This window comes from Oncorhynchus kisutch, linkage group LG1 (genome assembly GCF_002021735.2).
Source record: "Oncorhynchus kisutch isolate 150728-3 linkage group LG1, Okis_V2, whole genome shotgun sequence".
NCBI classification, from domain to species: Eukaryota; Metazoa; Chordata; class Actinopteri; order Salmoniformes; family Salmonidae; genus Oncorhynchus; species Oncorhynchus kisutch.
The window spans coordinates 67,847,010-67,872,994 of record NC_034174.2 but is presented as its reverse complement, the minus strand read 5'-3'; the positions used below and the strand labels follow the sequence as shown (position 1 = coordinate 67,872,994).

At 44.1% G+C, this 25,985-nt stretch overlaps 2 protein-coding genes across 2 annotated transcripts in view; one reads left to right on the top strand and one right to left on the bottom strand.

The window, feature by feature from the left end:
- The window catches only part of LOC109892823 (netrin-1), a 96,294-nt gene extending 82,801 nt beyond the window's left edge, over positions 1-13,493 (top strand). The window contains exons 6-7 of the mRNA XM_031831240.1: positions 6,164-6,238; positions 11,490-13,493. Of these exons, the coding sequence (XP_031687100.1) occupies positions 6,164-6,238; positions 11,490-11,818 (404 nt within the window). The 3' untranslated portion in view covers positions 11,819-13,493. The remainder of the gene's footprint in view (positions 1-6,163; positions 6,239-11,489) is intronic.
- Positions 13,494-16,892: 3,399 nt separating this feature from the next.
- Positions 16,893-25,985, bottom strand: part of LOC109888541 (syntaxin-8-like) — a 43,224-nt gene continuing 34,131 nt past the window's right edge. The window contains exons 7-8 of the mRNA XM_020479711.2: positions 23,709-23,810; positions 16,893-17,784 (exon numbers count right to left, since the gene is read on the bottom strand). Coding sequence (XP_020335300.1) covers positions 17,720-17,784; positions 23,709-23,810 — 167 coding nt within the window. The 3' untranslated portion in view covers positions 16,893-17,719. The remainder of the gene's footprint in view (positions 17,785-23,708; positions 23,811-25,985) is intronic.

Below are 25,985 nucleotides of genomic sequence, written 5' to 3'. Positions count from 1 at the left end.
TCTTGTTTATCATGGTCTGAGAGCCTTTAGGTGCCCTTTGGCAAACTCCAAGCAGGCTGTCATGTGCCTTTTAGTGAGGAGTGGCTTCCGTCTGGCCACTACCATAAAGGCCTGATTGGTGGAGTGCTGCAGAGATGTCCTTCTGGAAGTTTCTTCCATCTCCACACTGGAACTCTAGAGCTCTGTCAGAGTGACCATTAGGTTCTTGGTCACCTCCCTGACCAAGGCCCTTCTCCTCCGATTGCTCAGGTTGGCCGGGGCTGCCAGCTCTAGGAAGAGTCTTGGTGGTTCTAAACATTGGGGAATGATGGAGGCCACTGTGTTCTTGGGGACCTTCAATGCTGCAGAAATGTATTGTTACCCTTCCCCAGATCTGTACCTCGACACAATCCTGTCTCGGAGCTCTACGGACAATTCCTTCAACGTCATTTTTGTTCTGACATGCACTGTCAACCGTGGGACCTTATATAGACAGGTATGTGCCTTTCCAAATAATGTCCAATCAATTGAATTTCCCACAGGTGGACTCCAATCAAGTTGTAGAAACATCTCATGGATGATCAATGGAAACAGGATGCACCTGAGCTCAATTTCAAGTCTCATAGCGAAGTGTCTGAGTACTTATGTAAATAAGGTATTTCTGTTTTTTTATTTTTAATACATTTGCAAACATTTCTAAAAACCTGTTTAGGCTTTGTCATGATGGGGTTATTGTGTGTAGATTGCTTAGGATTTTTTTGTATTTAATAAGAAGGCACTGTGTTTCCAGTTTTGCTGTAGCCGATGTGATCCCATAGGCAGGGCAGATTATAACACACAGTCGAATTTCACAGGTGAATAGACAGTCAACCTTTTACGTTGAAGAATGCATGTACAGTAATACTGTAATAATACAAAATGTTACCCTCGGACAATGTTTCAGAATTCACGACAGTCCGGAATATTTTGGGAAAAAGTTGATACAAAACATTGTTGGATTCAAACGTTCTGCTGACAGGTCTAAATTCATTTTCCATCATTTTTTCTTTCAGAACCTGTCACAGTCATTTGGCGAAACACAGAATAAATTACTGCAAAAGGTTAAAACATGCTGGCAACACCTCCAGAAACATTTGATAACATTTATTTTTGATTTCTAATAGTTCCAGATTATACAGCAAATAAATGTGTTAATTGTAAAACCATAAAAGGTGAATGCAGGGCGTTTCCATGCATGAGTTATAATGCACGTTCTCGCGCGCACAGTTTTACGACGGGCTGATTTATAACGGGAAACATGCATATGGCATCCACCAAGTTTATAAATATAAATATTTTTAGATGTACGTATTATTTTCAGAAATTGCACATGCAGATATTTAGTCTGAAATGTACGCAATGGTTATAAATGAGGCCCATGGCCGGGCCCTAGCTCTGTCAGGTATTTATTTGTTCACTGTGGAGGAGTGGACACCAGAAAGAGCTTTGGCTAACGCTTCATGGGCCGCTAATTTCCTTCCTGACCTCCCTTTGTCGTGACTATGACCCTCTACCTCCCCTCCTCCCACCCATCACTGGGACCACCACCCCTAGGTTCCCCTATTGCAATAAATGCCAAAGCTTGACACGGCCCTGGGGGGGTCTCGAAGGGTGGGTTTGGGGGGCGAGTTGAAAAGGAATGGGAGTTGGGGTAAGTCGGTGGGGGCCTGAGAGTAAGTCGGTGGGGGGTCTGAAAAGGGGGGTTAGGAGGGACATAGCGGTTGAGTTGACAAGAGTTGGCATAGCCACGGGAAGATGTATTGATTTGGGGGTGCCAAAAAAATATTTAGAAATATATATATATATAAATAATAAAGCATTGGATGCTTCTCTAATTGTATTTGCATAATGCCATACGTTGAGTAGAGGCCTTTTGAGGATTTCCACATGAGTTTTTTTAGTATGGGTTTGGATTTTATTTTGCCTAACGTCATTTATATGATAGAAAACATTTGCATCATCTTTTTAAATACCACACCGAAATGACCGTGACCGTGACCTGACACTGACAAACTGAGAGCAATAAAAATGATCTGGTCTTGAATGCAAACAATAGCCTAGGCCAAGGAAGAGACACACATTTGTACAATATTAGGAGAAATGTATATACACAGATTGTACATTATTAGGAGGAATATAAATATATATAAATATATATATATATATATATTTCATCTCATGTAACAAGGGACCAACACTTTATATGTTGCATGTATATTTTTGATCAGTATAGTTTGTTGCTAGCGAACCTGGCAATATGACAACCGAATTAAAAAATACCAGTTGCTGAAAACAGCTGGTCAAACCAGAAACATAAGTGAGGATTTGACAGCATAGCGCCACTTGCATCAGGACTACAACAGTGTGGATCGGGAAAATGTATGTTCATCACTCACCACGTTAGGTCATCAGATGCTCCCAAAAAAGTACGGTCTGCATGTGTCTGCGAATATTGCGTAATGATATATATCTATATACACACACACAGATTGTGCATTATTAAAAGGATCCACAGCATGGTTGAGTACTCATTTCTGATTGGTTAGAAGGTAATTCTAGAATGGACATTAAAACCAGATAACGGGACAGTTGGAAAAGATATCGGGGACACCTTGCAATCATTACGCAATATTCGCCGACACATGCAGACCGTACTTGCTACAAAGTTACAAAAAGCTAAACCAAAAACCACACATACTGAAATTGTATACATTGTAAATGCAGGTTCAACAGGGGAAAAGTTTTCTAGCTATAGTAGCATAGATTTTTTTTTGCAAAGACATCATTTTTGGGAGCATCTGATGACCTAACGTGGTGAGTGATGAACATACATTTTCCCAATCCACACTGTTGTAGTCCTGATGCAAGTGGCGCTATGCTGTCAAATCCTCACTTATGTTTCTGGTTTGACCAGCTGTTTTCAGCAACTGGTATTTTTGAATTCGGTTGTCATATTGCCAGGTTCGCTAGCAACAAACTATACTGATCAAAAATATAAATGCAACATATAAAGTGTTGGTCCCTTGTTACATGAGATGAAATAAAAGATTCCAGAAATGTTCCATATGCACAAAAGCTTATTTCTCTCAAAATGTGTGTGCAGATTGGTTTACATCCCTGTCACGCCTGCTTCTGCTCCCCCTCTCTGGCGCTCGAGGTCGCCAGGCTGCTTATCATTACACACACCTGTCGCCATCGTTACGCGTATCAACGCTTCATCAGACTCACCTGGACAGACTCACATTAGTAATTACCTCCCCTACTTCCTTAGTTTATTTCCAGAGTCAGCATTAATGTTATGTGTCCCTTGTCCAGACGCTGTTCGTGTTTTGTTTCCTGTGTTTCTTCATTAAATATTCACTCGCTGTTCCTGCTTCTCGTCTCCCAGCGTCTGTCCTTACAATTCCTGTTTAGTGAGCATTTCTCCTTTGCCAAGTTAATCCATCCACCTGACAGGTGTGGCATATCAGGGAGCTGATTGAACAGCATGATCATTACACAGGTGCACCTTGTGCTGGAAGACAATAAAGGCCACTCTTAAATTAGGAGTTTTGGGACACAACACAATGCCACAGATTAGATTAGATTATTATGTTTTGAGAGTGTGCAATTGGCATGCTGACCGCAGGAACGTCCACCAGAGAATTAAATGTTCATTTCTCTACCATAAGCTGCCTCCAACATCGTTTTAGAGAATTTGGCATTACATTCAACCGGACTCACAACCGCAGACCACGTGTAACCACGCCAGCACAGGACCTCCACATCCGACTTCTTCACCTGCGGGATCGGCTGAGACCAGCCACCTGGACAGCTAATGAAACAGTGGGTTTGCACAACCAAATCATTTCTGCACAAACTTTCAGGAACCGTCTCAGGGAATCTCATCTGTGTGCTTGTAGACATCACCAGAGTCTTGACCTGACTGCTGTTCGGCATTGTAACCGACTTCAGTGGAAAAATGCTCACCTTCGATGGCCACTGGCACGCTGGAGAAGTGTGCTCTTCACCGATGAATCACAGTTTCAATTGTATCGGGCAGATGGTGTTGTGTGGGCGAGCGGTTTACTGATGTCAACGTTGTGAACAGAGTTCCCCATGGTGGCGGTGGGGTTAAGGTATGGGAAGGTATTAGCTAAGGACAATGAACAGAATTGCATTTCAAATACATACCGCTACCGTGACGAGATCCTGAGGCCCATTGTTGTGCCATCCATCCACCGCCATCACCTCATGTTTCAGCATATAATGCACGGCCCCATGTTGCAAGGATCTGTACACAATTCCTGGAAGCTGAGAATGTCCCAGTTCTTCCATGGCCTGCATACTCACCACACATGTCACCCATTGAGCATGTTTGGGATGCTTTCGATCAACATGTACGACAAAGTTTTCCAGTTCGCGCCAACATCCAGCAACTTCACACAGCCATTGAAGAGGAGTGGGACAAAATTCCACAGGCCACAATCAACAGCCTGGTCAACACAATGCGGAGGAGATGTGTTGCGCTGCATGAGGCAAATGGTGGTCACACCAGATACTGACTGGTTTTCTGATCCACACCCCTACCTTATTTTTTTTAAAGGTATCTGTACTCTCAGTCATGTGAAATCCACAGATTAGGGCCTAATTCATTTATTTCAATTGACTGATTCCCTTATATGAACTGTAACTCAGTAAAATCTTTGAAATTGTTGCATGTTGCGTTTATATTTTTGTTCAGTGTATTTAGCCAGCTTCAATTCTAGTGTTGCTCTGCAATGCGGTCTCCTCGTAATGAACAGTGTCGAGTGTCCTGACGAGAAGGCAGGCTTTTCTAGCTATGCCAGGCAAAATCGTTATGGATGTATCCAAATGAATGTCAATAAGAATACAGCTTAAACAAACACAAATGCGGCTACTTTGCTGTTATTCTGGAGGCAGAGCTCGTGACTGTCCTAGCTAGAAAGGGAGAAGAAGGTTGTCAGCGACCATGGCAACGGAACATATAGAAAGAACAACTGGGTCTCGTCCATAAATTTGGAACTAAATCGAGCGAACGACTGGCAGTCAACATTTTATTTCTGAGGTAATGTACAGATTGTCTGCGTTTATCTCTTACATTTTGGCTACAGTAGGTTACGAAATAGACTTTTCAGTGGCACCCCCCAATGATGAAGATGAAGCCTTGGCTACTCACCGGTGATGGCCGATGCGCTCGTGTCAATAGTCATATCTCAAGATGAGCTACTTTTGAAAAACAGCGCTGTTTGCTCAGAATCACTCAAAATTGCTCAAAGTTGAGTTTTTTTAAGCTACAGACAGATTAGTCTTCTCTTTTTACCTGTACGTTTTTATCCCGGCTGTATTTGGAAAAAGGCAAACTGACAGCCGCAACCAACCATAGATGTATAACCCATAGATGTATAATCCATAGATGTATAATCCATAGATGGCAGCTTCCATTTAGGTCATGACTGGCATCTATTGCTAGTGTACCCATGAGTTTAATAGTCAAACTGCTAGTCTTGTTCTATATTTGACGAGAGTGATTTCCCAACTGTAAGTGATAAAACTTTGAGATATTGGATATTGAGATTCTGCGGCTAAATTATGCTCCCTGGTGTAGTATATGGGGATGGATTTTTCAACCAAGAGTACTATATAATTTCAGGCAAAATTATTTTAATTTATCAACAGGCGATGCAGCATATCCAGCACCCCTACTTCCCGCAGCTATTGGTGTTGGGGGGCTGGGAGTACTTCTACAGGCCTTAATCAGTCCCAAACTGGCACTTTGACAGGGGGATGTTGGGTGGCGGTCGGCATGGGGATTGGGGGGGTTAATTTGAGTGGTTTTCTGAAGCGGTGGCACAATAAGCAGCAGTCCAGAGGTCCTCCCATCAGAGCTATAGGGCCGGGGCGGTCGCCTGCAGCCGCGGGACCCTTTTTGTCTGTCTCATTTCTATTGGCCACCACTCCTCTCAATGCACCATAAGCCCTATTAGAGGAAGACACAATTGAACCTGGCAGATGCGTATCGCAAGGAATTCTGAAGGAGATGTAGTGTCACTTTTGTCTTTTTCCACAGTTTGTGTTGCTCCCTCTTTAGTTGTTTTAACCTAGTGTGGATCTCTCTCTCTCTCTCTCTCTCTCTCTCTCTCAGACTGTGACTCCTATTGCAAGGCGTCGAAAGGCAAACTGAAGATCAACATGAAGAAATACTGCAAGAAAGATTACGGTGAGTTGAGTTCAATCCTCTGTACAGTCTACAATCCTACAGTAGAAGCTCACGCTGCCTCCTGAGCCCTGGTGGACTTGGGAACTCAGCTAGCTCAAGTAGCTAGCTACATCTTTATTTACAACACCCAGCACCAAGCCCAGGCATCCCCGCAGGACAATCCTACAGCTCCTGGGCATTCTAGGGACAGCTTACTCCAGCTTTTCAAGAAAGAAAGTCAAAGGATCAAACAAAGGGGGGGGGGGGGGGGCAAGCCATCAGAGAGAAGAGCTTAGGGTGTGAGGATAGAGAGGGTGCGAAGGGGAGGGGGGTTCCCGGGATGATGGACAGCCCAGCAGGTATTTAAGGGCAAGGCGGATAATGGATAAAGTAAAGTTGGTGTGACGGACAGTTGGGGTGCGCGCCTAAAGGTCCTCATTAAGGGGAACTTAAGGGATGGGCCTTTTCAGACAGGCATTCCTGTGGCCATCCCATCCGGCTGCCCTGGTCATTGAAAAGGTTGAAAGGTTGAAAAGGTGCTTTAGGTGGTTAAGACCCTGGTGAAGGTTGTGGAGGTTTGACCCCGACCTGATTGAAGCCAGTCTGTTAAATCAGTCAACCAAGAAGGGGCATCCTGCCTGAAAATACCTTGGCAGATTGAATGAATGACGGCCCAGGCATTGTTCCTGAGTTTTTGAGGGGTTGGATCCAGGCATGGTGTCAGGAGGAATCCCCTGTGCCACAAATGAAAAGTGGCTTAAATTCTCTCATTGCAGCTCTTTTTTATTTGATTTTATTTCATCTTTATTTAACCAGGTAGGCCAGTTGAGAACCAGTTCACATTTACAACTGCAACCTGGCCAAGATAAAGCAACGCAGTGCGAAAAAAACAACAACACAGAGTTACACATAAACAAACAGTCAATAAAATAAAAGAACGATTTTTCTATTTATGTACAGTGTGTGCAAATGTAGAAGAGTAGGGAGGTAGGCCATAAATAGCCCCTAGAGGCGAAAATAATTACAATTTAGCATTAATACTGGAGTGATAGATGCGCAGATGATGATGTGCAAGTAGAGATACTGGGGTGCAAAAGAGCAAGAGGGTAAGTAATAATATGGGGATGAGGTAGTAGGGTGTGCTATTTACAGATTGGCCGTGTACAGGTACAGTGATCGGTAAGCTGCTCTGACAGCTGATGCTTATAGTTAGAAAGGGAGATAAAAGACTCAAGAGATTTTTGCAATTCGTTCCAGTCATTGGCAGCAGAGAACTGGAAGGAAAGGCAGCCAGAGGAAGTGTTAGCTTTGGGAATGACCAGTGCAATATACCTGCTAGAGCGTGTGGGTGTTGCTATGGTGACCAGTGAGCTGAAATAAGGCGGAGCTTTACCTAGCAAAGACTTATAGATGACCTGGAGCCAGTGGGTTTGGCGACGGATATGTAGTGGGGGCCAGCCAACAAGGGCATACAGGTCACAGTGGTGGGTAGTATATGGGGCTTTGGTGATAAAACAGATGGCACTGTGATAGACTGCATCCAGTTTGCTGAGTAGAGTGTTGGGGGCTATTTTGTAAATTACAATCGCCGAAGTCGAGGATCGGTAGGATAGTCCGTTTTATGAGGGTGTGTTTGGTGGCATGAGTGAAGGATGCTTTGTTGTGAAATAGGAAGCCGATTTTAGATTTAATTTTGGATTGGAGATGCTTAATGTGAGTGTGGAAGGAGAGTTTACGGTCTAACCAGGCACCTAGGTATTTGTAGTTGTCCACATATTCTAGGTCAGAACCGTCCAGAGTAGTGACGCTAGTCTGGCGGGAGGGTGCAGGCAGCAATCGGCACTTAGTTTTACTAGCATTTAAAAGCAGTTGGAGGCCACGGAAGGAGTGTTGTATGGTGTTGAAGCTCGTTTGGAGGTTTGTTAGCACAGTGTCCAAAGAAGGGCCAGATGTATACAGAATGGTGTCCTCTTTAAGAGGCAATTGCTAAAAAAAAAGATGGAAGTTTATAGATGTGAAAATACTCTACCGTGTGGTGTTTGGTAAATGCTTGCCATGCATATGTATATGCAAATATATTTATTTATTTACTTTTCTGCTCTTCTGCACACCAGTATCTCTACCTGCACATGACCATCTGATCATTTATCACTCCAGTGTTAATCTGCTAAATTGTAATTATTCGCCTACCTCCTCAAGCCTTTTGCACACAATGTATATAGACTCTTTTTTTCTTTTTCTACTGTGTTATTGACTTGTTTATTGTTTACTCCATGTGTAACTCTGTGTTGTTGTCTGTTCACACTGCTATGCTTTATCTTGGCCAGGTCGCAGTTGTAAATGAGAACCTGTTCTCAACTAGCCTACCTGGTTAAATAAAGGTGAAATAAATACAAAATACAAAATAAAGAAAAGTCCTGCACCACAGTATCTAGTTTGTAGCCATTTGTAGGCGAGCAGGTTTAATGAGTGGTAAAAAACAAAAGATCTGTGGATCATTGATCCCCGGCAGCGGAGCTCATGTGTGAAGGAGGTGTATTAGTTAGGGTCTCCAGTGAGTCAGGCATTAGGAGCCCTCGGTGGAGGATTTGGAACATGCACCTCCAATGGAGTGTAACGGGGCCATGTTTCTCCTCTCAGGCCCACGCAAGAATCAATGGACTCCCGTAGGGAGACACACTCTGTCCTGGGGAAGCCCAGTGATGTGTTGTGGTCTTCAGCTGTACAAACTCTTACCCTTATACACTGAAAATAAGTCTGTCTATAAGTCAGAGCTTGTCAGTGCCCACTGAAGACCCATAGGGGAGAGGAGATGGGGAGTGAGGTGGGACCCTACCCAGGTGCATCCCAGGTGCATGTCATCAAGACATCATAGTGTGTCTCACCATAGCTCAGACTCAGCAGTGTTGAGAGCGCAGCTCAACAACACAGGGAGTGTCCTCTACCCCCGTCCTAGTCTCTCACAGGCGGGCAGGTCTGGCAGGCACCGGAGGAGGAGTGTGTAGAGGGGACCTGCTGGTATTGATGAGTGATCCCAGCACCACCCCAGCATGCCTCAGGGAAGGCATGGTGTGTGTGTGTGTGTAATAGTCCACAGTGGGGTTAGGGTACATGCTCCTGGGCTTCAGAGCAGGTGACAGTAAGGGAACCCCCACTGTTTTACTCTTACTGTTCTCCTCAATGTCCAATTACAGGCAATTTCCTCTGCTTCCCCCCTGGCCCTCTCCAACATTACCCAAGCCCTACGCAGACCTCCCTAACCTGCCCTGGGGCCGGCCTCCCTGCCAAGGCCTGGGTCTAATCCACTTTCTCCCTGCCTCGCCATACCTCAGGGGGGCTTTGTACTGGTCCTGTACAGGGATAAGACTCGCCTCGCACTTTACACTTCAGGAAGGTTTACTGGAGGGTCCCGGTGTGGCGGAGAGCATTAGGAGTGCATTGTCTCGCTGTGCCTTGGGTCTATGCTGGATAATATGCAGACACACTCCAACCCCCATAGAGAACCACTTGGATACAGCAATTTATCCATACAAAAGGCCTGAAATGACAGTGGAACAGGGCTTAACAATAGGTTAAGTTATTTACAGTTTGGTCTCTCAGGGTTTCACCCTGTGTTGTTGTGCAAACACAAACAGAGAGCGCCTTCCAGTGGTGACACCAGGGAAGGACAGGGTGACAGAGGGCACCAATAGGGTTCACCACCAGGTCAACAGCCAGTTCAACCAATGCCCATGCTAATAGTGACAGTAAAATACACCAGGAATGCTAATGCTAGCAGAAAAGAACACCAGGGCCCTATTCGATAACCCTGTGATCTACCATGCATGGCGTCAAATCTGCAGTGCAGTGCAGGACACGTCTCATTTGGAGCCATTGAGAGAGCCATTACATTCACGCTCAGTGATAGTCAGTTTGTGTGTATAGGAGGTTAAGCGAATGACCCCTGGTTTAACGACTGCTGTTACATTTTAAGGTGATTTATGCTGCTTTTGAGAGCTGTTGGTGAGCAATGGAACATATTGTCAACGTAGTGCTCTCTTCATACTATCACAGAGCTGCTCCCCCAAAAACCCATCTCCTCACAGCCCATCCCTGCCTCTTAATCACGGCCCAAATCAAATCGCCTGACATCTATAATGGACGTGGAGCTGGATCTGCTACCGGACGACTTTGTCTTGACAGCATTTCCCTTGGAGGATACAAGCCTCTGATGGGCGTCTGGTTAGGTTACAGGTCCAGTCTCCTGTCCACTGGGGCCGGTTGAGTAGGTAGTTGCTGATGACTCCACTAGAATCAGCGCCAAATGGAGAAGCCAACCTCACTTTTTTTTAATAAAGAGAATAGAACAGAACCCTGCCCTTGAGGCTTTGTCAGTTATGGTGTTTTCATGGTCCTGTAATGCCGCTTGGACAGTAGTGATTACAGCGTCTCATGGTGCTAGTCTGTGGAGCCAGTAGCGCTGACTGGAGACGCACATGGACCAGTGGACACAGAGGCTTCACTGTCTGTCTGATACCCATACTTGACTTACAGATGTAGGATCTTAATGTGAGCCAGTCTCCTACAGCAGGAAAATAATCCTATAGCAACAGGAAATGTAAATTACTATGTGGATTATAATTAATGGACATTTTTGTATTGTAAGGGAACATCAAATCTGAAATTACAAAGTTTAAATTACAAACAGTAGAAACCTTTTTAAAACTCAAAGGCGCTACAAGTTTTAAATGTCCTATGTTGCAGGAAACTTCACCTGCAACAGGGTGATTAAATTAAGATCCTGCATCTGTAGTGGGAGATACACTCACACTAGCACTTTTCCCTCCCTCCAGTTATACAGAACGGCCAGAGAGAGAGAGATGAGAGAGAGATGTCTTGGCAAAGTTTTTGCAAGAAGGAAAAGGGATTCCATGGGAAATGTCTGACTCGGTCAAACTGAATTATTTTGTCCCAGGGTGACATAGCAACTGTTGCTGGGATCATGGCTTGTCGGTCTAGAGAAAAAGAGCAAGGTCACAGTCAGGATAGCAGGAAGGAATGGAGCAGACGATAAGGACCGGGTTGCTCTCCTGTGCCAAGAGGACATGGATGGGGTTGTAATTGAAGTCTGTGATACAGGCACGAACCCCAGTGATAGAGATAGGAATAACAGCACTGTACTGTGTATCCCATTGAGCAGGAAATTCTAATGCTAGTATTGAGTCGCACACAAAGACATAACAAAAATACATTGTAAATAACTCTTCGGTTAAAGTCTCTCTCTCCTCCCCAGCTGTCCAGGTGCACATTCTGAAGGCGGACAAGGCGGGCGAGTGGTGGAAGTTCACCGTCAACATCATCTCTGTCTACAAGCAGGGCGAGAGCCGCATCCGCCGCGGCGACCAGTTCCTGTGGGTCAGGGCCAAGGATGTGGCGTGCAAGTGTCCAAAGATCAAGACCGGGAAGAAGTACCTGCTCCTGGGTAACAATGAGGATTCTCCAGGGCAGTCTGGAGTGGTGGCCGATAAGGGCTCCCTGGTCATCCAGTGGAGAGACACATGGGCCCGTCGGCTGAGGAAGTTCCAGCAACGTGAGAAGAAAGGCAAGTGCAAGAAGGCATAGGCGGAAAGGACGGACGACGCCTGGAGCGAGGGAATGGAACGCGGGACAGGAGAAAGGACGAGTGGGTGTTGAAAAAGGACGAGAGGAGAGTGAGGGAGACTGAGGAAGGACAGAAAGGGCCTGTGCGTTGTCGCTACTTTTTCGAGTAGAAGCACGAAGAGAATATTATTGAGAAGATCTTTTCTAGTGGACTTTTGTGAAGGAGCTCACGCTGCAGGTGTCATTGCTTCGTTGTTTTTTCCTTCGAGATTTGTCTCTGTGGATTTGCCAAGTTTGCACCTATTACCAGTATATATAAAGTTATTTGCGTTTTCATTTTTTTTCATATTGATATTTCATAACCCTCTTTTATGAGCATTTTGTGCTGGTGCGAAGACACCACCAATCAAGCCACTGCATTATCACATGCTCTGTTTTCTGTCGTTTTTAGGGTCAGCTAATAATATCACTGACAAACCAGCCTGCATCGTCAAACGTCCTCACTTCAACTTTTTTTTTTTGTGTTGAAATTGTGTATCCTATTGGCAGTGCAGTAAAAAGTGCCATAAAATAACATTGGTTCTGCGCCTTGGAAATGCACGTTTCATGTATTATCAAATAGGTTGCCTTGCGCTTCGCCTGGTCGTATGTGTATGTGACATAAAACGCACAGTAACTAGCTACGTTTTTTTTATTATATCACGGGTGTGACATATTGTACATTTGATTGAATGTTGGCCCCTAGATGCAGACAGTGAAATGGGAAGAAAGAAAATGAATGTCCATTCTTAAAAGGTGTACAAAATATTTGACTCCAGCATTGTTAACTAAGCTTAATCGAGGATATTATTTTAAATCTACAAATTTCTCTTTGTCCGGTTTCAGTATTCAGAATGATCTGAAATGAATGAATGCTCATTGTGAATTGTGGTGATTAACACACTCTTGTACAGTTTCAAACTGCATGTCAACCTGTCTCCAAAAAGGATGGTTCTTATGTCAAATACATGGCGTCCATATTAGGACAGCGTCAGATGAGTTGATGTCCTAATATGGACACCGTGTCCTTACTCTCTTTTTGACTGGTGCTGCTGTCTAATTTCATGGTTAGTGTTTTTAATAATACTATTGCTGGATTCCCAAGAAGATGATGGACTGCATTCAAAAGGTCTGGGATTCCACAAAGACTCCTGCTATTAGAATAATAACAACCAGATTTCAGTTTAGGATCTTCAATCTCTATTTAGGATCACTTGTTTTAATATTTTATCAATGTTTGGTTAAATTATACTGAACAAACATTAGTGCAACATGCAATAATTAATGATTTTACAGAGATACAATTCAATATAAGGAAATTAGTCAATTGAAATAAATGAATTAGGACCTAATCTATGGATTTCACATGACTGGGCAGGGGTGCAGCCTTGGGTGGGCATAGGCCAACCCACTGAGGAGCCAGGCCCAAGCCAATCAGAATGACTTTTCCCCCACAAAAGCGCTTTATTACAGATAAAAGTCCTCCTCAGTTTCATCAGCTATCCTGGTGGCTGATCTCAGACGATCCCGCATGTGAGAAAGCCAGATGTGGTATGGAAATGAACATTAAATTCTCTAGCAACAGCTTTGATGGACATTCCTGCAGTCAGCATGCCAATTGCATGCTCCCTCAAAACTTGAGACACATGTGGCATTGTCTTGTGTGACAAAACTGCCTTTTATTGTCCCCAGCACAATGTGCACCTGTGTAGTGATCATGCTGTTTTTAATCAGCTTCTTGATATGCCACACCGGTCTTGTGGATGGAATATCTTGGTAAACAAGAAATGCTCACTAACAGGGCGGTAAACAAATGTGTACACAAAATTTGAGAGAAATAAGCTTTTTGTGCGTATGGAAAATGTCTGGGATCTTTTATTTCAGCTCATAAAACACTTCACATGTTGCTTTTATTTTTTTGTTCAGTATATACTTAATGATCGAGTGATTTTGGAGCCAGTCCTTCTAAGAGACAGAAAGCAGTGCGGTTCTTCCCCATATTGCCCAGATTTAGTATATAGATGTTTTTTTATTTGATATTGAAGGTGTACATTTATGAAATATGAATTCACATTACTATTATAATATAGTACACATGCTTTACACAAAACCAAAAGGAAGCATTTGCAATGATGTGAATATAAAACCTTATCATACCTAAGGTTTCAAATAGATTAGCTACCACACTAGGCCCTGTGTGTGGACAACACAAATCTGATTGTTTTCAGAGAACGTTAACCAAGCAGTGAGATATTGGTACATATTGAATTGAAAGCGTTACAATGTACATATGTATACGACCTCTCCATATCCATAGGAACAATATTTCCTAATACTGTAGGCTATTCACCAATCGGCACAGAATTGTTTCTGTGTCATATTAAATTCACACTATTTGGATGCAATTTTTTTATTTTAATCACAATGTGTCAAGCATTTCTAATTGAAACAAGCCTCTTCCCCAAGGTACTAAAAAAGGGATTGGCAGTCAACAATAAAAAATCTGTATAGGTAGTATTTTTATGTGAAAATGATCTAGATAATAAAACTATTATTAACTTCAATTTATTGATTGTAGATTTTAGCAAAGAGAATGGACAGAGTGCACCCCTAAGAACAGTATTTATGTTCTTGTTGTATTGAGGCAAGAGAAATGTAAGAGTGCAGTTTACCTCTGACGGACAGTGGACTGTTCCAAACATTATTACACAAGCATTATTAGTCATTATTAGGCTTCATACCCCTTCTCCCCCCACTTAACCATCCATAGGCCTCACCCTTGTGCATAAGATATACATGTTACAAGCTGGACTGCCTGCCACTCTAGAGTTCTTGAAAATTCTGTCTTGAGTGGTGTCCGGCATCCATATGAGCAAGTCATCAGATTTCAAGCAAACCTTTCAGTGGTCTTCCTAATATGGATGCCGTAGCAGCAGCTATTCAACAGCTGCAGACATTCTTCAATGTCTCTTACAAGGCTGTCAAATTAATTCAGTTCAGAACGATTCGAAGAGGGCGAAACAAGGACTAGGAGGGGGGGAAAATCCTGTAATTCAATCACCTGATTATCCCCAAATGAATTAAAACCACATCTTTCTTTAATTTCAAACCAATCAGATGTTCATTGAGTGTCTGATTGCCAGCATCTGTGTTCCATACGGTTTCTCTCTGTGTACAGATCAGTCATATAAATACACATGCTTTGTGCTGGTGTATTGAAATATTACAGATGACATATTACACGTATTTATACATATATTTACATGTTACTTCCTTTCATCGTTATATCCATACTCGTGACATTAAATGTAAATGTATTTCTGTTTGGCACATAGTATATAATCAAACCTCAATCGTTTTTCCCATTCTGTCTCTGTATCCCCATGATGTACATTTTAGATCAGTATTCCAAGCAATGGATTGACAATGTCCTCCGCTTTGATGAAATATTACGACCGCAGACCTGTCAAAACGCTGCTTTTGTTCATACTTTTTAATTGTAAATGTTGTTTAGCTGTGTTGGCCTTTGCAAAACCATTTTTTTGCGATGTTTGTTTTACAATTTGTACTAATATATTATGGTTATTATATATGGATATATTTAATGACACGAGACATTGTGGATTTTATTCTGTCTTTTTTTTTTGTTACTTGTTTGTGGTTGTTTAGATGTTTGTGATTTTAAGAAGGAAACAATAACTACTGAACACCAAGCTGGTAGAACTAAATCCAGAATTCAGTTGAAATAAACTCCTGTTAAGTCACCACTAGTGTGACTCGTTCTTTTTCTATTCTGCCTCTCTTTCTCTATCGTCTTAAATCATTCAATGTCTGTCTTGGGTCTCTGAAGCCGGAGTCCTGGGCGTAAACATACACACTTCTATCAACAGCTCCATGTGTGACTTAGGGAAGTACAGTAGAGGGCTAAGAATGCTGGGTGTAGATCGAATAGCTTTAGACCACCAAGCTCAGGCCAGTAGTAGGATAGCTAGACTGTTCACACAGACCAGTAGTGGGATAGCTAGACTGTTCACACAGACCAGTAGTGGGATAGCTATACTGTTCACACAGACCAGTAGTAGGATAGCTATACTGTTCACACAGACCAGTAGTGGGATAGCTATACTGTTCACACAGACCAGTAGTAGGATAGCTATACTGTTCACACAGACCAGTAGTGGGATAGCTATACTGTTCACACAGACCAGTAGTAGGATAGCTAGACTGTTCACACAGACCAGTAGTGGGATAGCTATACTGTTCACACAGACCAGTAGTGGGATAGCTATACTGTTCACACAGACCAGTAGTGGGATAGCTATACTGTTCACACAGACCAGTAGTGGGATAGCTAGACTGTTCACACAGACCAGTAGTGGGATAGCTAGACTGTTCACACAGACCAGTAGTGGGATAGCTAGACTGTTCACACAGACCAGTAGTGGGATAGCTATACTGTTCACACAGACCAGTAGTGGGATAGCTAGACTGTTCACACAGACCAGTAGTGGGATATCTAGACTGTTCACACAGACCAGTAGTGGGATAGCTAGACTGTTCACACAGACCAGTAGTGGGATATCTAGACTGTTCACACAGACCAGTAGTGGGATATCTAGACTGTTCACACAGACCAGTAGTGGGATATCTAGACTGTTCACACCGACCAGTAGTGGGATATCTAGACTGTTCACACCGACCAGTAGTGGGATATCTAGACTGTTCACACCGACCAGTAGTGGGATATCTAGACTGTTCACACCGACCAGTAGTGGGATATCTAGACTGTTCACACAGACCAGTAGTGGGATATCTAGACTGTTCACACAGACCAGTAGTGGGATATCTAGACTGTTCACACAGACCAGTAGTGGGATATCTAGACTGTTCACACCGACGCAAGCAAGCATCTCCCAACCTTTTGGAGCATTTGCAAGGCTTTTAAATTGACATAGTGGAAGAACGCAGAGTATGCTATAGATACAGTACATTATCCTTAGTAGATTACCAGTATTATATAACACAAATGTCTTTACACCAAGGAGTCCATGGATTGTGCTGTTAACTGTAAATGTTGTTTATTAGAAATGACAAGGTTGCATTAAGCTAAACTGATTCACGTTCATGTTAAAAAGTGACACAGTCATACGTGTTATTTGTTTTGGCATTATCCTACAAACATGATCAAATCCCAAGACAAATGATAGCATTAGAACTGCTAGTGGGTAAATATAATAATAATACTTCATGTATAGATATGTGAGAGATGATATGTGTGAGTTGAATTGCTAAGCTAGCATAATTAGCGACCCGAAACCCCGGACCTCTCAGCCCACAGACAGTATTAGAAAAGAAAAAGTCCCCCCCCATGGGAGGTCCTACAGTAGGGTCAGTGCTACCCGTTACCCAACCAACACCCACGTAAGAAAAGAAAACATTGTTGCTGGTTCCCCATAAGCCAGGGCTCAACTCTCCAAGTGTCGAGGTACAGTAGAGAACAGTACAATGCACCCGGTTTTCATACAAGGGGAAAGGAGAGAGGAAATATAGAGGGAGGGAGGTGGAAGAGCGTGTGTGTGTCATTATTAGTGTATGTGTGTGTTTAACAGGGCACAGGGGTGGTATGTTAGAGGGCTTGGAAGCACTGGGGCCGTATGTATCAAGCGTCTCATTCTAGGAGTGCTGATCTAGAATCAGGTCTGCCTTGTCTATGTAATTTTATTAATTGGGATATAAAAGGCAAACCTGGTCCTAAATCAGCACGCTTGATACATACCTGCATAAGTGCCTCTGCGCCTCGTCTCCCCTGTAGGCTCTCCACGCAGTCTCAGTGGTCATCCGACGGACGGTGCGACGTCCAAAACGCTCCCCTCAGCCTCTTCGTTAGGTGGGCCACACAGCAACCACCACTATAGCAATGAGCAGGAGAACTATCACCACCAGCATCCCTGAAACAAGAATAGAAACACAAACCGAAGGATAAGTACTGTAGGGGGGGAAACTCGACAGAAATTCAAACAATCAACAACTTTACAAAGTGTACCTAATGCAGAGTAGTTACAGCACATAGACAGGTACAGTACATGCTAGTTACATAGACAGGGAATTCTACACATTGCCTAAATTCTTCTGATCAGGCTAAGCTGGACAGCCACAGACCAAAGGAACAGGTGGTGGAAAAGCAACCAATCAGTAAACTTGAAAAAGGTAGGCTTTGTCTAGTTAGCTCAGACCTTTGGCCCTACCCAATTTTATAAATCCCCTGTGTTTAGGCTAGTACCCTCATATTACCTGCACATTTTCACCAAGATGACTTAATACACGTTTATATGCAATCTAGAACTGTGACAGGTTTATTGGCACAGATCACGCTGCGGTGGGCATGTGTTCCAGATCTGACTTCACTGGAGAGAGAGGGTAATCAAATGTTTTTCCACCAATGCTGTGGAGACAAGAGGAGACCTGAAAGATTATACTGTAGCTACCTCACACTTAAATCAAAAGCTTTTTTTACCCAACAGGACCTGAAAATGATATAGACACAGATCAAATGAACGTTTTTATCATGGCCAAGATAATAAAGAAAATATAGAAAAACTATTCAAAAAGTTCAAGACCAACATTTATTATCCAGACTGTAAAATCGATAGTTATTCTGTGTTTGCATATGAGCCGACAACCAGCGTTCAATGGGTTTTCCAGTTGTCTCGGCTAGTCTGTTGTCATCTAACCTACAGCTGTTTCAAATCCTGAAACCTTTCTAAGGTGTTGGTAAGAATAAAAGGACCGGTGGATGCCTGGTGTCAAGTGTCATACCTCTCAACCGTGGTCAGCTTTCATGGCAGCTAGGGGGATTTCTCTCCCAACTTCATGCCACACATTACAGTAGATATGGAAAACTCCAAGGACACGTTTAGCCACATTTTCCTCTCTCTCGCTCTCTAGTGTTTCTCCTTGAATGGCATCACCATCGGGTGAAGTTTTCAAACAACTGCATCCTGGAGAATCTGATGGCTTGATGGCTGTCGACAGTCTCTGGCTGACTCAAGTTGTCCGTGGTCGTTTCGCATGCGAGCTGGTACTTTCCCTCCCGGCCTTTTCACTTTTGGTTAACATTTCTTTCATACCTTGGCTTTCTCGTCGTGCATTCTACTCTGCAGCGTAATTGCAGTCTGGTCCACAGGGAGAGATAGGGGGGAAGATGAACCCAAGCTGAACTAATTGCCTTCGTCGTAGTCAGAGTACAACTCCTAATCTAGGATCAGCCCCCCCGTCCCGTTCGTCCGTGGAATCTTGTTCCTTTTGATCTAAAAGGCAAACCTGATTCTAGATCAGATGTTCTTATGAGACATAGGACTTTGCTAGGAAGCTTGGATGTGGCAGCAGCGAGTCCAAAGGTCTGGATGCCTCGTTAGCTTGGTTGGTTGCGACACTTTCTCCTACTTTTAGGATTCCTTAATTGAATACGGTGGTATGGCTACTGCAAGGATACACTACTAAACAGTTCCAAACTGAGGGAAAGATCCCTCAGAGGGAAAGATCTCTCTGTCTGAGTTGAGTGAAGGAGATGCAGGCACAACTTAGTGGCTATGCACATTCACCATATTCTACATGTAACCAATTAATCCTAGTCCTATTTCCCCTTCTTCTCCTAAGTTTTTATTTCAAACTTTCAATAAAACAGCTCTAGCATGCTAGTCTCCGACCTCTCAGAATGATCATTGGTCGAGACAGGACCTCCCCACTTGATAACTTACACATGTGAGCAGAGCCGCAACAACGTAAATGTCAAGTGGGAACATTCCTCCCAACAGCCCTCATGATGGCTTTTTAAACACCTCACACTTAAGAGAAATATACTCACACACACACACACACACACACACACACACACACACACACACCAGACAATTAACTACGCCTCAGTGTGAAGGATATTAAAACAGGATAGTATGCTGTCATCTTTACATTCAGCTCGACTTGACGGAGGGCGTAGGCAGATAAACATTCTGAAGTCAAATTACGTTAGACGTTCATGTACATCGTTGGGATAATAAAGTCATCTTCTTCTTCGATATGTTCCCTACCACCCAGTCACGTCAGCCCCCAGACACCCAACTAACACTCCCTCCCCTTCTCTTTGGGACAGTCCCCGTCCCGCTAAGTAACTAAATAAGTTACTCCTGACCCAGTCTCGACGAAGCAATGACAACAATCACATTTGCAGGCCAAATAGATGAGACTACGCTTCGCCATTGAAGCCAAGGGGTCTACAGTGCAGTCAGCAGTCAAAGTGACCCCCCCCCCCCCCCCAAGAGCTTTAGAGATGGGCAGAGTAAGAAGGATTGGGGTACACCTTTTATTAGCATTTCCCGACATATCAGTAAGACAAATCCTAATTGGTGGGGAAAAGGAAGGGATGCGGGTGGAATTCGTATTTCTGTCTCTGCCCTCGCCAACACACACACCTCCCCCGTTCGTACCCATTGCCTATGGTTCATAGCTTTTCGGGCACAAAAGACCGGTCAGATTTGATGTCAACATGGTTTGCGAGGTCACCACTTTTCTAACTGTGAACCGGCAGGTTTCTCACACCCTGGTAGATAGTTATCCTCCAGCAATTCCATTGGAATATGAATATATCACTTCAGAACACGTTGATGACCATCATGTTGACGTAATATACAGTCAAATGAAAAGCGTTCGCAGAGGAATAACACATTTCAGAGGGGCAGATCGAATCTGTCGGATGCTTGTGGAGTTTGAAAAAGAAGCAGTAAAGCGACTGCTGTTTCAGATGTATTGTTTTACAGCCATCCAATGTTCCACTCTTGCCAGCCAAAAACCAGTGGTAAAGGTGAGGTAAGCATTTGTAAACGTGACAAACCATGACATTCGGGACCCGTTACCCCCCTCTAGGTCATGGGACCAACACCGTCATATGTACAAAACTCTTGGATCTTTCGTTGTTTTAGTTTGTTTTAGCCCCAGATTTCAATGGTTTGTTTCAGTATTTTTTCAGTCCAACACTGAAATGAATGCTAGGGCATGGGAGACGAGTAAAACATGATCATATCGGCATCAAAAGTATGCAAGGTTTACTTAACAGGCTTAAAGGGATTCAGTGAAATGAAGTTACATTTACCTATCCTCAATGACAACCCCTCCAAAGCCCTAACTATTCAGGCCTACTTGAGATGCAAGCCACCTGCGGGATTCGAGTCTGTGAGTATGTGTGTGTGTGGGGTTTCCCTCCAGCCTCCGCAGGCCCATGGGATTAGTCCATTGGAGAGAGGGCGAGAGGTCTGCCCCCACTTGCCTGATGAGACACTTAAGCCCTGGGAAACTCACACCACCCTCCTAGGGCCCTTTGGTGCTAAGGGGTCATCTGCCTTTCTAATGCCCCCTACCCCCCTCAAAACCTGTTCACTACCCATTTCCCAGTAAAGGGAAGTGACATTGAAAAGTAGGCTTTACTTTATTGCATCTTTTAATTGGGCAGCCTTCACTTTCTCATTTTGCTCAAAGCTTAAACACGGTTTAAAAAGGCCAACCCCAAGTTAGCTTTAAAAGCTTTAACGTTTTTCTTGTCACCCATATATCCTGGTGAAATCCACGACCGTGTTGTGGTCTGATTGTGGCTCTTCCCCAATAAACCTCAGCACCGTGAGACTGATGGCTGGAGGACTTGTAATGTGCTCGTGTCTCGACTCTCAGTATGTCTCAACAAGATCCAGGAGGTTTCACAAGCCTGCCCTGAGACCCAGTCCCGTTGCTGCAGGACGGATCCATGGCGGTATGTTATGCTATGTGGGTCCTTCCTCCCTTCAGCGGAGAGATGACCCCTAACCATGTTCAGCCCGTGCTCGTATAGCCTTCAGCTTGCCAACAAAACACAAAAGGTAGGATGGATTTTCCACAGCGTCCTCAGTCATTCATCTCTCTATCCTTGTTTTGTCTCTGGCAGAAGGTCTAAGAGGTTGATTAAAGATTGACACAACTGCAAACAAAAGCCTCAGGTTCCATCAGTACACGTATAAGAAGATGTGAGTTTGCTGCAGGTAATTCATCTAAATGCTGCAACTCCAAATAGTTAAAATCCCAACAGCAGCAACATCTTATGTTAAATCCTCAAATTAAACACACATCTTAAATCAGGATTCTGCCCCCACTGTGCATAATTTGGGATGTTTCTTCTCTTATGAGAGAAAGTATGTCAAGTATGCCTGTCTCCTTGTCAAAGCCAGTCTTTCCCACCCATAGAAGAACAGAAGGAAGACATAACACTCAAGCCTGGGCTTTGGACGAGCTGGGTTCCAAAAACAAATAAAGCCCAGGCTCAGGAATCATCAACACACACCCAAGTACAAGAGGAGAAACCCTCCAAAAGATGTGTGGCGTGTTCTAGTTTCAATTATTTCTTTGCACGAGACAAAGACAAGTGTCAAACAAACCAGGAGAAGAGAGGATGGAAAAAGGAGGAATGGAGCGGGTGGGGACACCCAAACTACCCCCCCCAAGCATTGGCACTGTAGAGAAGAGAAGGGACAGGGAGAAAACATTGAGATAGATCGCAGACAGATATGTGTGTGAGCGCGCGAGTGAGAAAGAGAGAGCGAGAGAGAGAGAGAGAGAGAGAGAGAGACTGACTCCTGGGTTAGCACAATGTGCCCGGTGACACTAGTTCTGAGATCTTCAAACAAACCTTCCCTGGGTGTCATGGTGACTGGACAGAAACGGCATAAACTGTTATATTAGCTGAGCGTTCATCGCATCCCCAGATCTTACGGTTGTATCCCCGCGCCACTGTTCGCCTGTTAGTGGGGGCTCCTGGTGCAACAATGCGACCATCTCCAAGGTGACGGGGACTGGCGTTTACAAGGCAAACATAGCTTGACGACGCCAACAAGCTTTGTCGGACATTCCTGTTCTCGCTGTACGGTAGCTAGCCTAGCGACCTCCCCTCTCTGGCATATCTTTTTCCCAGCAGAGAGAAAGAAGCAGGGTGGCCATTGAGAGAGGAAAGCCGGGCTTTGTAAAGGCTAAAGACCAAAGAGCCGAGTTAAACAAATTAAAGGGGATTGGGGGGTAATGGTGAGGGAGGGCCCCATTGACACAGCATCACAGCTCCTCTTTAGCTCTGTAAACCACTGAACTCCATCAAAGACTGGTTACAAGAGAGGGTGGTGCTGACTTACTACACTACAGACTGGCTCCCGGGAGTCCTTTGAAAGTGGTACCAAGAAAGGCTTTTTGACTTACTACAGAGTCTGTACTACAGCCTGACTCTTAGAAGCCCCTTTCACAGAGTAAGGGACTGGGGATTGGATATGGGGACCTATGTGGGACTGTTTTCTATAGCAGAGAGTAGTTGATGTGAGAGACAATCCCCACGCCACTGTGTGGTGTTTCAGTGTCATCAATGTCGTTGTTTCTGGTCAATTAAGCAGCATCGAGTCTGCTTCCGGTGGGCACAGCTGAATGGACTACGATGGATGGAGCTACTCTGAGAGAATCCAGCTTCAAATGGTTCTGATAGGAGCTCTTCAACACGATCTTTAACCATCATGAATGACTTACCTGGAGAGTAAAGATTATAGGACCGAGACTCAATATAACACATAACTGAGTGCATTTGGAGTTTGGGTCTGGCTTTCCCATTACTGAAGGTCTATGCTCCCTTTACTAGGCCATTCACAGCACCATGAACTGTACTGAGAGCTGCAGAAAGAGAAAAAGGAGATGGGACCGATGCTTATAAATCTGGATGAGAGACAGACTTATCACAGTTGGGTTAGGAACACAGAGCAGATCAAATGGCCTAACAGACCGCAGCGACCCTGGAGAAGAAAGAGAAAGAAGATGTGCTCACCGCAGGAAGCCGACTTAGTCTCCACCAGCTTAACCCTTCGTGTCTCGTTGCGGATCCGGTCATCCGTCTTGTCCACCAGGTGGGTGAGGTCATCGATGATTTCTAACAGGGAAAGAGAGAAGTGACAAAGTTAGTTGGAACGATGCTTCAGTTCAATATCAGTTAAAGTACATCTCAAAGACCACAATTTTTAAAGTTTTTTTTAAGTATGATTCTTTTCAGATTTAAGAGACCTCCAACAGTCCTATACTCTCGGCACTCGCTAATAAAATCACCCTTTATAGAAACGCTATGGACTTGGAAGGAAACAGAGCCTATATAGGTGCTGTCGGCAGCCTCAAACAGCCCTCGAGACAAAAGACAAGAGCGATGGGGGGAATGTGTGAAAGCACTCTTCTCCCTTTCAAAATCGTTCAGTACTTCCTGAATCAATGCTGGATTTAATCAGTGACTCTACTGTGTTTTAACGGCTGCTCGTGGAACAGACGCCAGCCGGGGCGCTGCTGCAGTACAGTAGGCCTTCCTGTCTTGAAGGCCGTCCAGCTGGAGGCCTGTGATTCATAACGACGAGTTGCCATGGTGACACGACAGCCATGGTAGTCCACAACTGCTGGAGACCACCCGAGACCACGACTTAGGTCACTGCCATCCAACACTACAGCGCAGCAAAATCCCAGCAGGCAAAACTGGTTGACATGATTGTAAAACTGGTCATTTTAAAAAAGTGGCATTTCAACCAGTTTTGCTCCCTAGGAAATGCAGTGAGCATTTACATATTAAATCGCTTCACTCGCTGCAAGAGACTGTTTTTGTATGACATTGAGTGAACTGTGTTTCAGCGGCGAGAGCCTTTGAAAATGTTCCCACTGCTGTACTTGCTATTCAACTCATAGGCGGAGTAAACCAATTACTCAACAATGAAACACAAGCAACAAGAAATATCTGAAGAAATATGAGCGAAAAAGTGTCAAAACAGCATGGCTCATTGATCGAGTGCTACATTAAATTATTTATTGCTAAACAGAATCTAAATGATCCATTTCGTCTTTAGCGTTTGGGGGTACGTCTGTAGCTGTGTGGCACTTGCTCGTCGTTTGTTCAATTCAAGCCTCGATGATAGGTCCTCTCCAGTCTCCAGCAAACCTTTGACAGAATAAAAAAATGCTAGGGGCACGAACAGTGACGTGTTGTGGACTTAGATTTTTTTTAAACAAACTGAGGCTGAGGAGAAAAAGACCAACTGAACGGACAGAAACTCTGTTCACATATTACCCAATTTGGCAAGTTGGAGTATTTTCAGGAAAGGAAAGCAAGTCTTTCACCTACAGGTCCTCCTTTGGCTGCCAACTCAAACAAGTTGCTTTCTTATTTCCAGGAAACTACCTGTTTTCTGATGTCTGAGACAGACATACATGTCTAAGAGAGGGTTTTCAAGCAAGTTACCAAATTACTCCAATATAATTTGCATCCGTCCTGCGTAACATCAACTAGGCTAAATAATGAAATTCTCACGAGTGAGTTCGAAGGTCATAATCAGACTATTCTTATCTCTAGGTAAGTTGTCTTTCCTAGTTTCGAGACGCCCCTTCGCCAGTGAGAAAACATGCTTTGGTAAGTGGAGTCATCAGTGGTTGACTGAACCTGCTTTCGGGCCCAACTCAGATAATTAAGTTGGGGATAATTTGGGTGAGGCGGGTCAGGCAGAGTCAGTTTTAAAGGGGCAAAGTGCGGAGCAGAGAGGAAAGGGGCGACGGAGAGACGTGAGAGGGCCATGTGTAAAACATCTCCTGGGACATCCACCTCATCCTAGCATGAGGCAACAATTTATGAGCAGCGAAAAAGAGAGAAAGAAACCAAGAGACGGTCTTACAAGTTCGACCAGCTACCCCTTGGGATAGGTACACAAAAAATGAAAAATACACAAAGAACGAACCGACTCGCTTTCCCTCTTCGCATGCCGCACTCCAGAGACATAATTCCCAATTTCCTAATGTAGCACGTTGCTCCGATACATGACAGCTGCTCTCCATGGCTCGGACCGGGCCTATCAGCCACACCACAATGCAGGCCCTGTTCCAAAACGAAGGTTGTTTATTTTAAATGTTATTACACTGGATAAACCTCCAAACCCACAGTGTGGGAGAGAGCACAGAGTCATAGGCTCATACTCACATAGTAATGTCATCCGGTGCACTGTAAGTGACGGCTTGCAACCCCCCCCCCCCTTCACATTGGTAAGTAGAGGAAGCCATCTTTCTAAACTCTGAGCAGGCACCT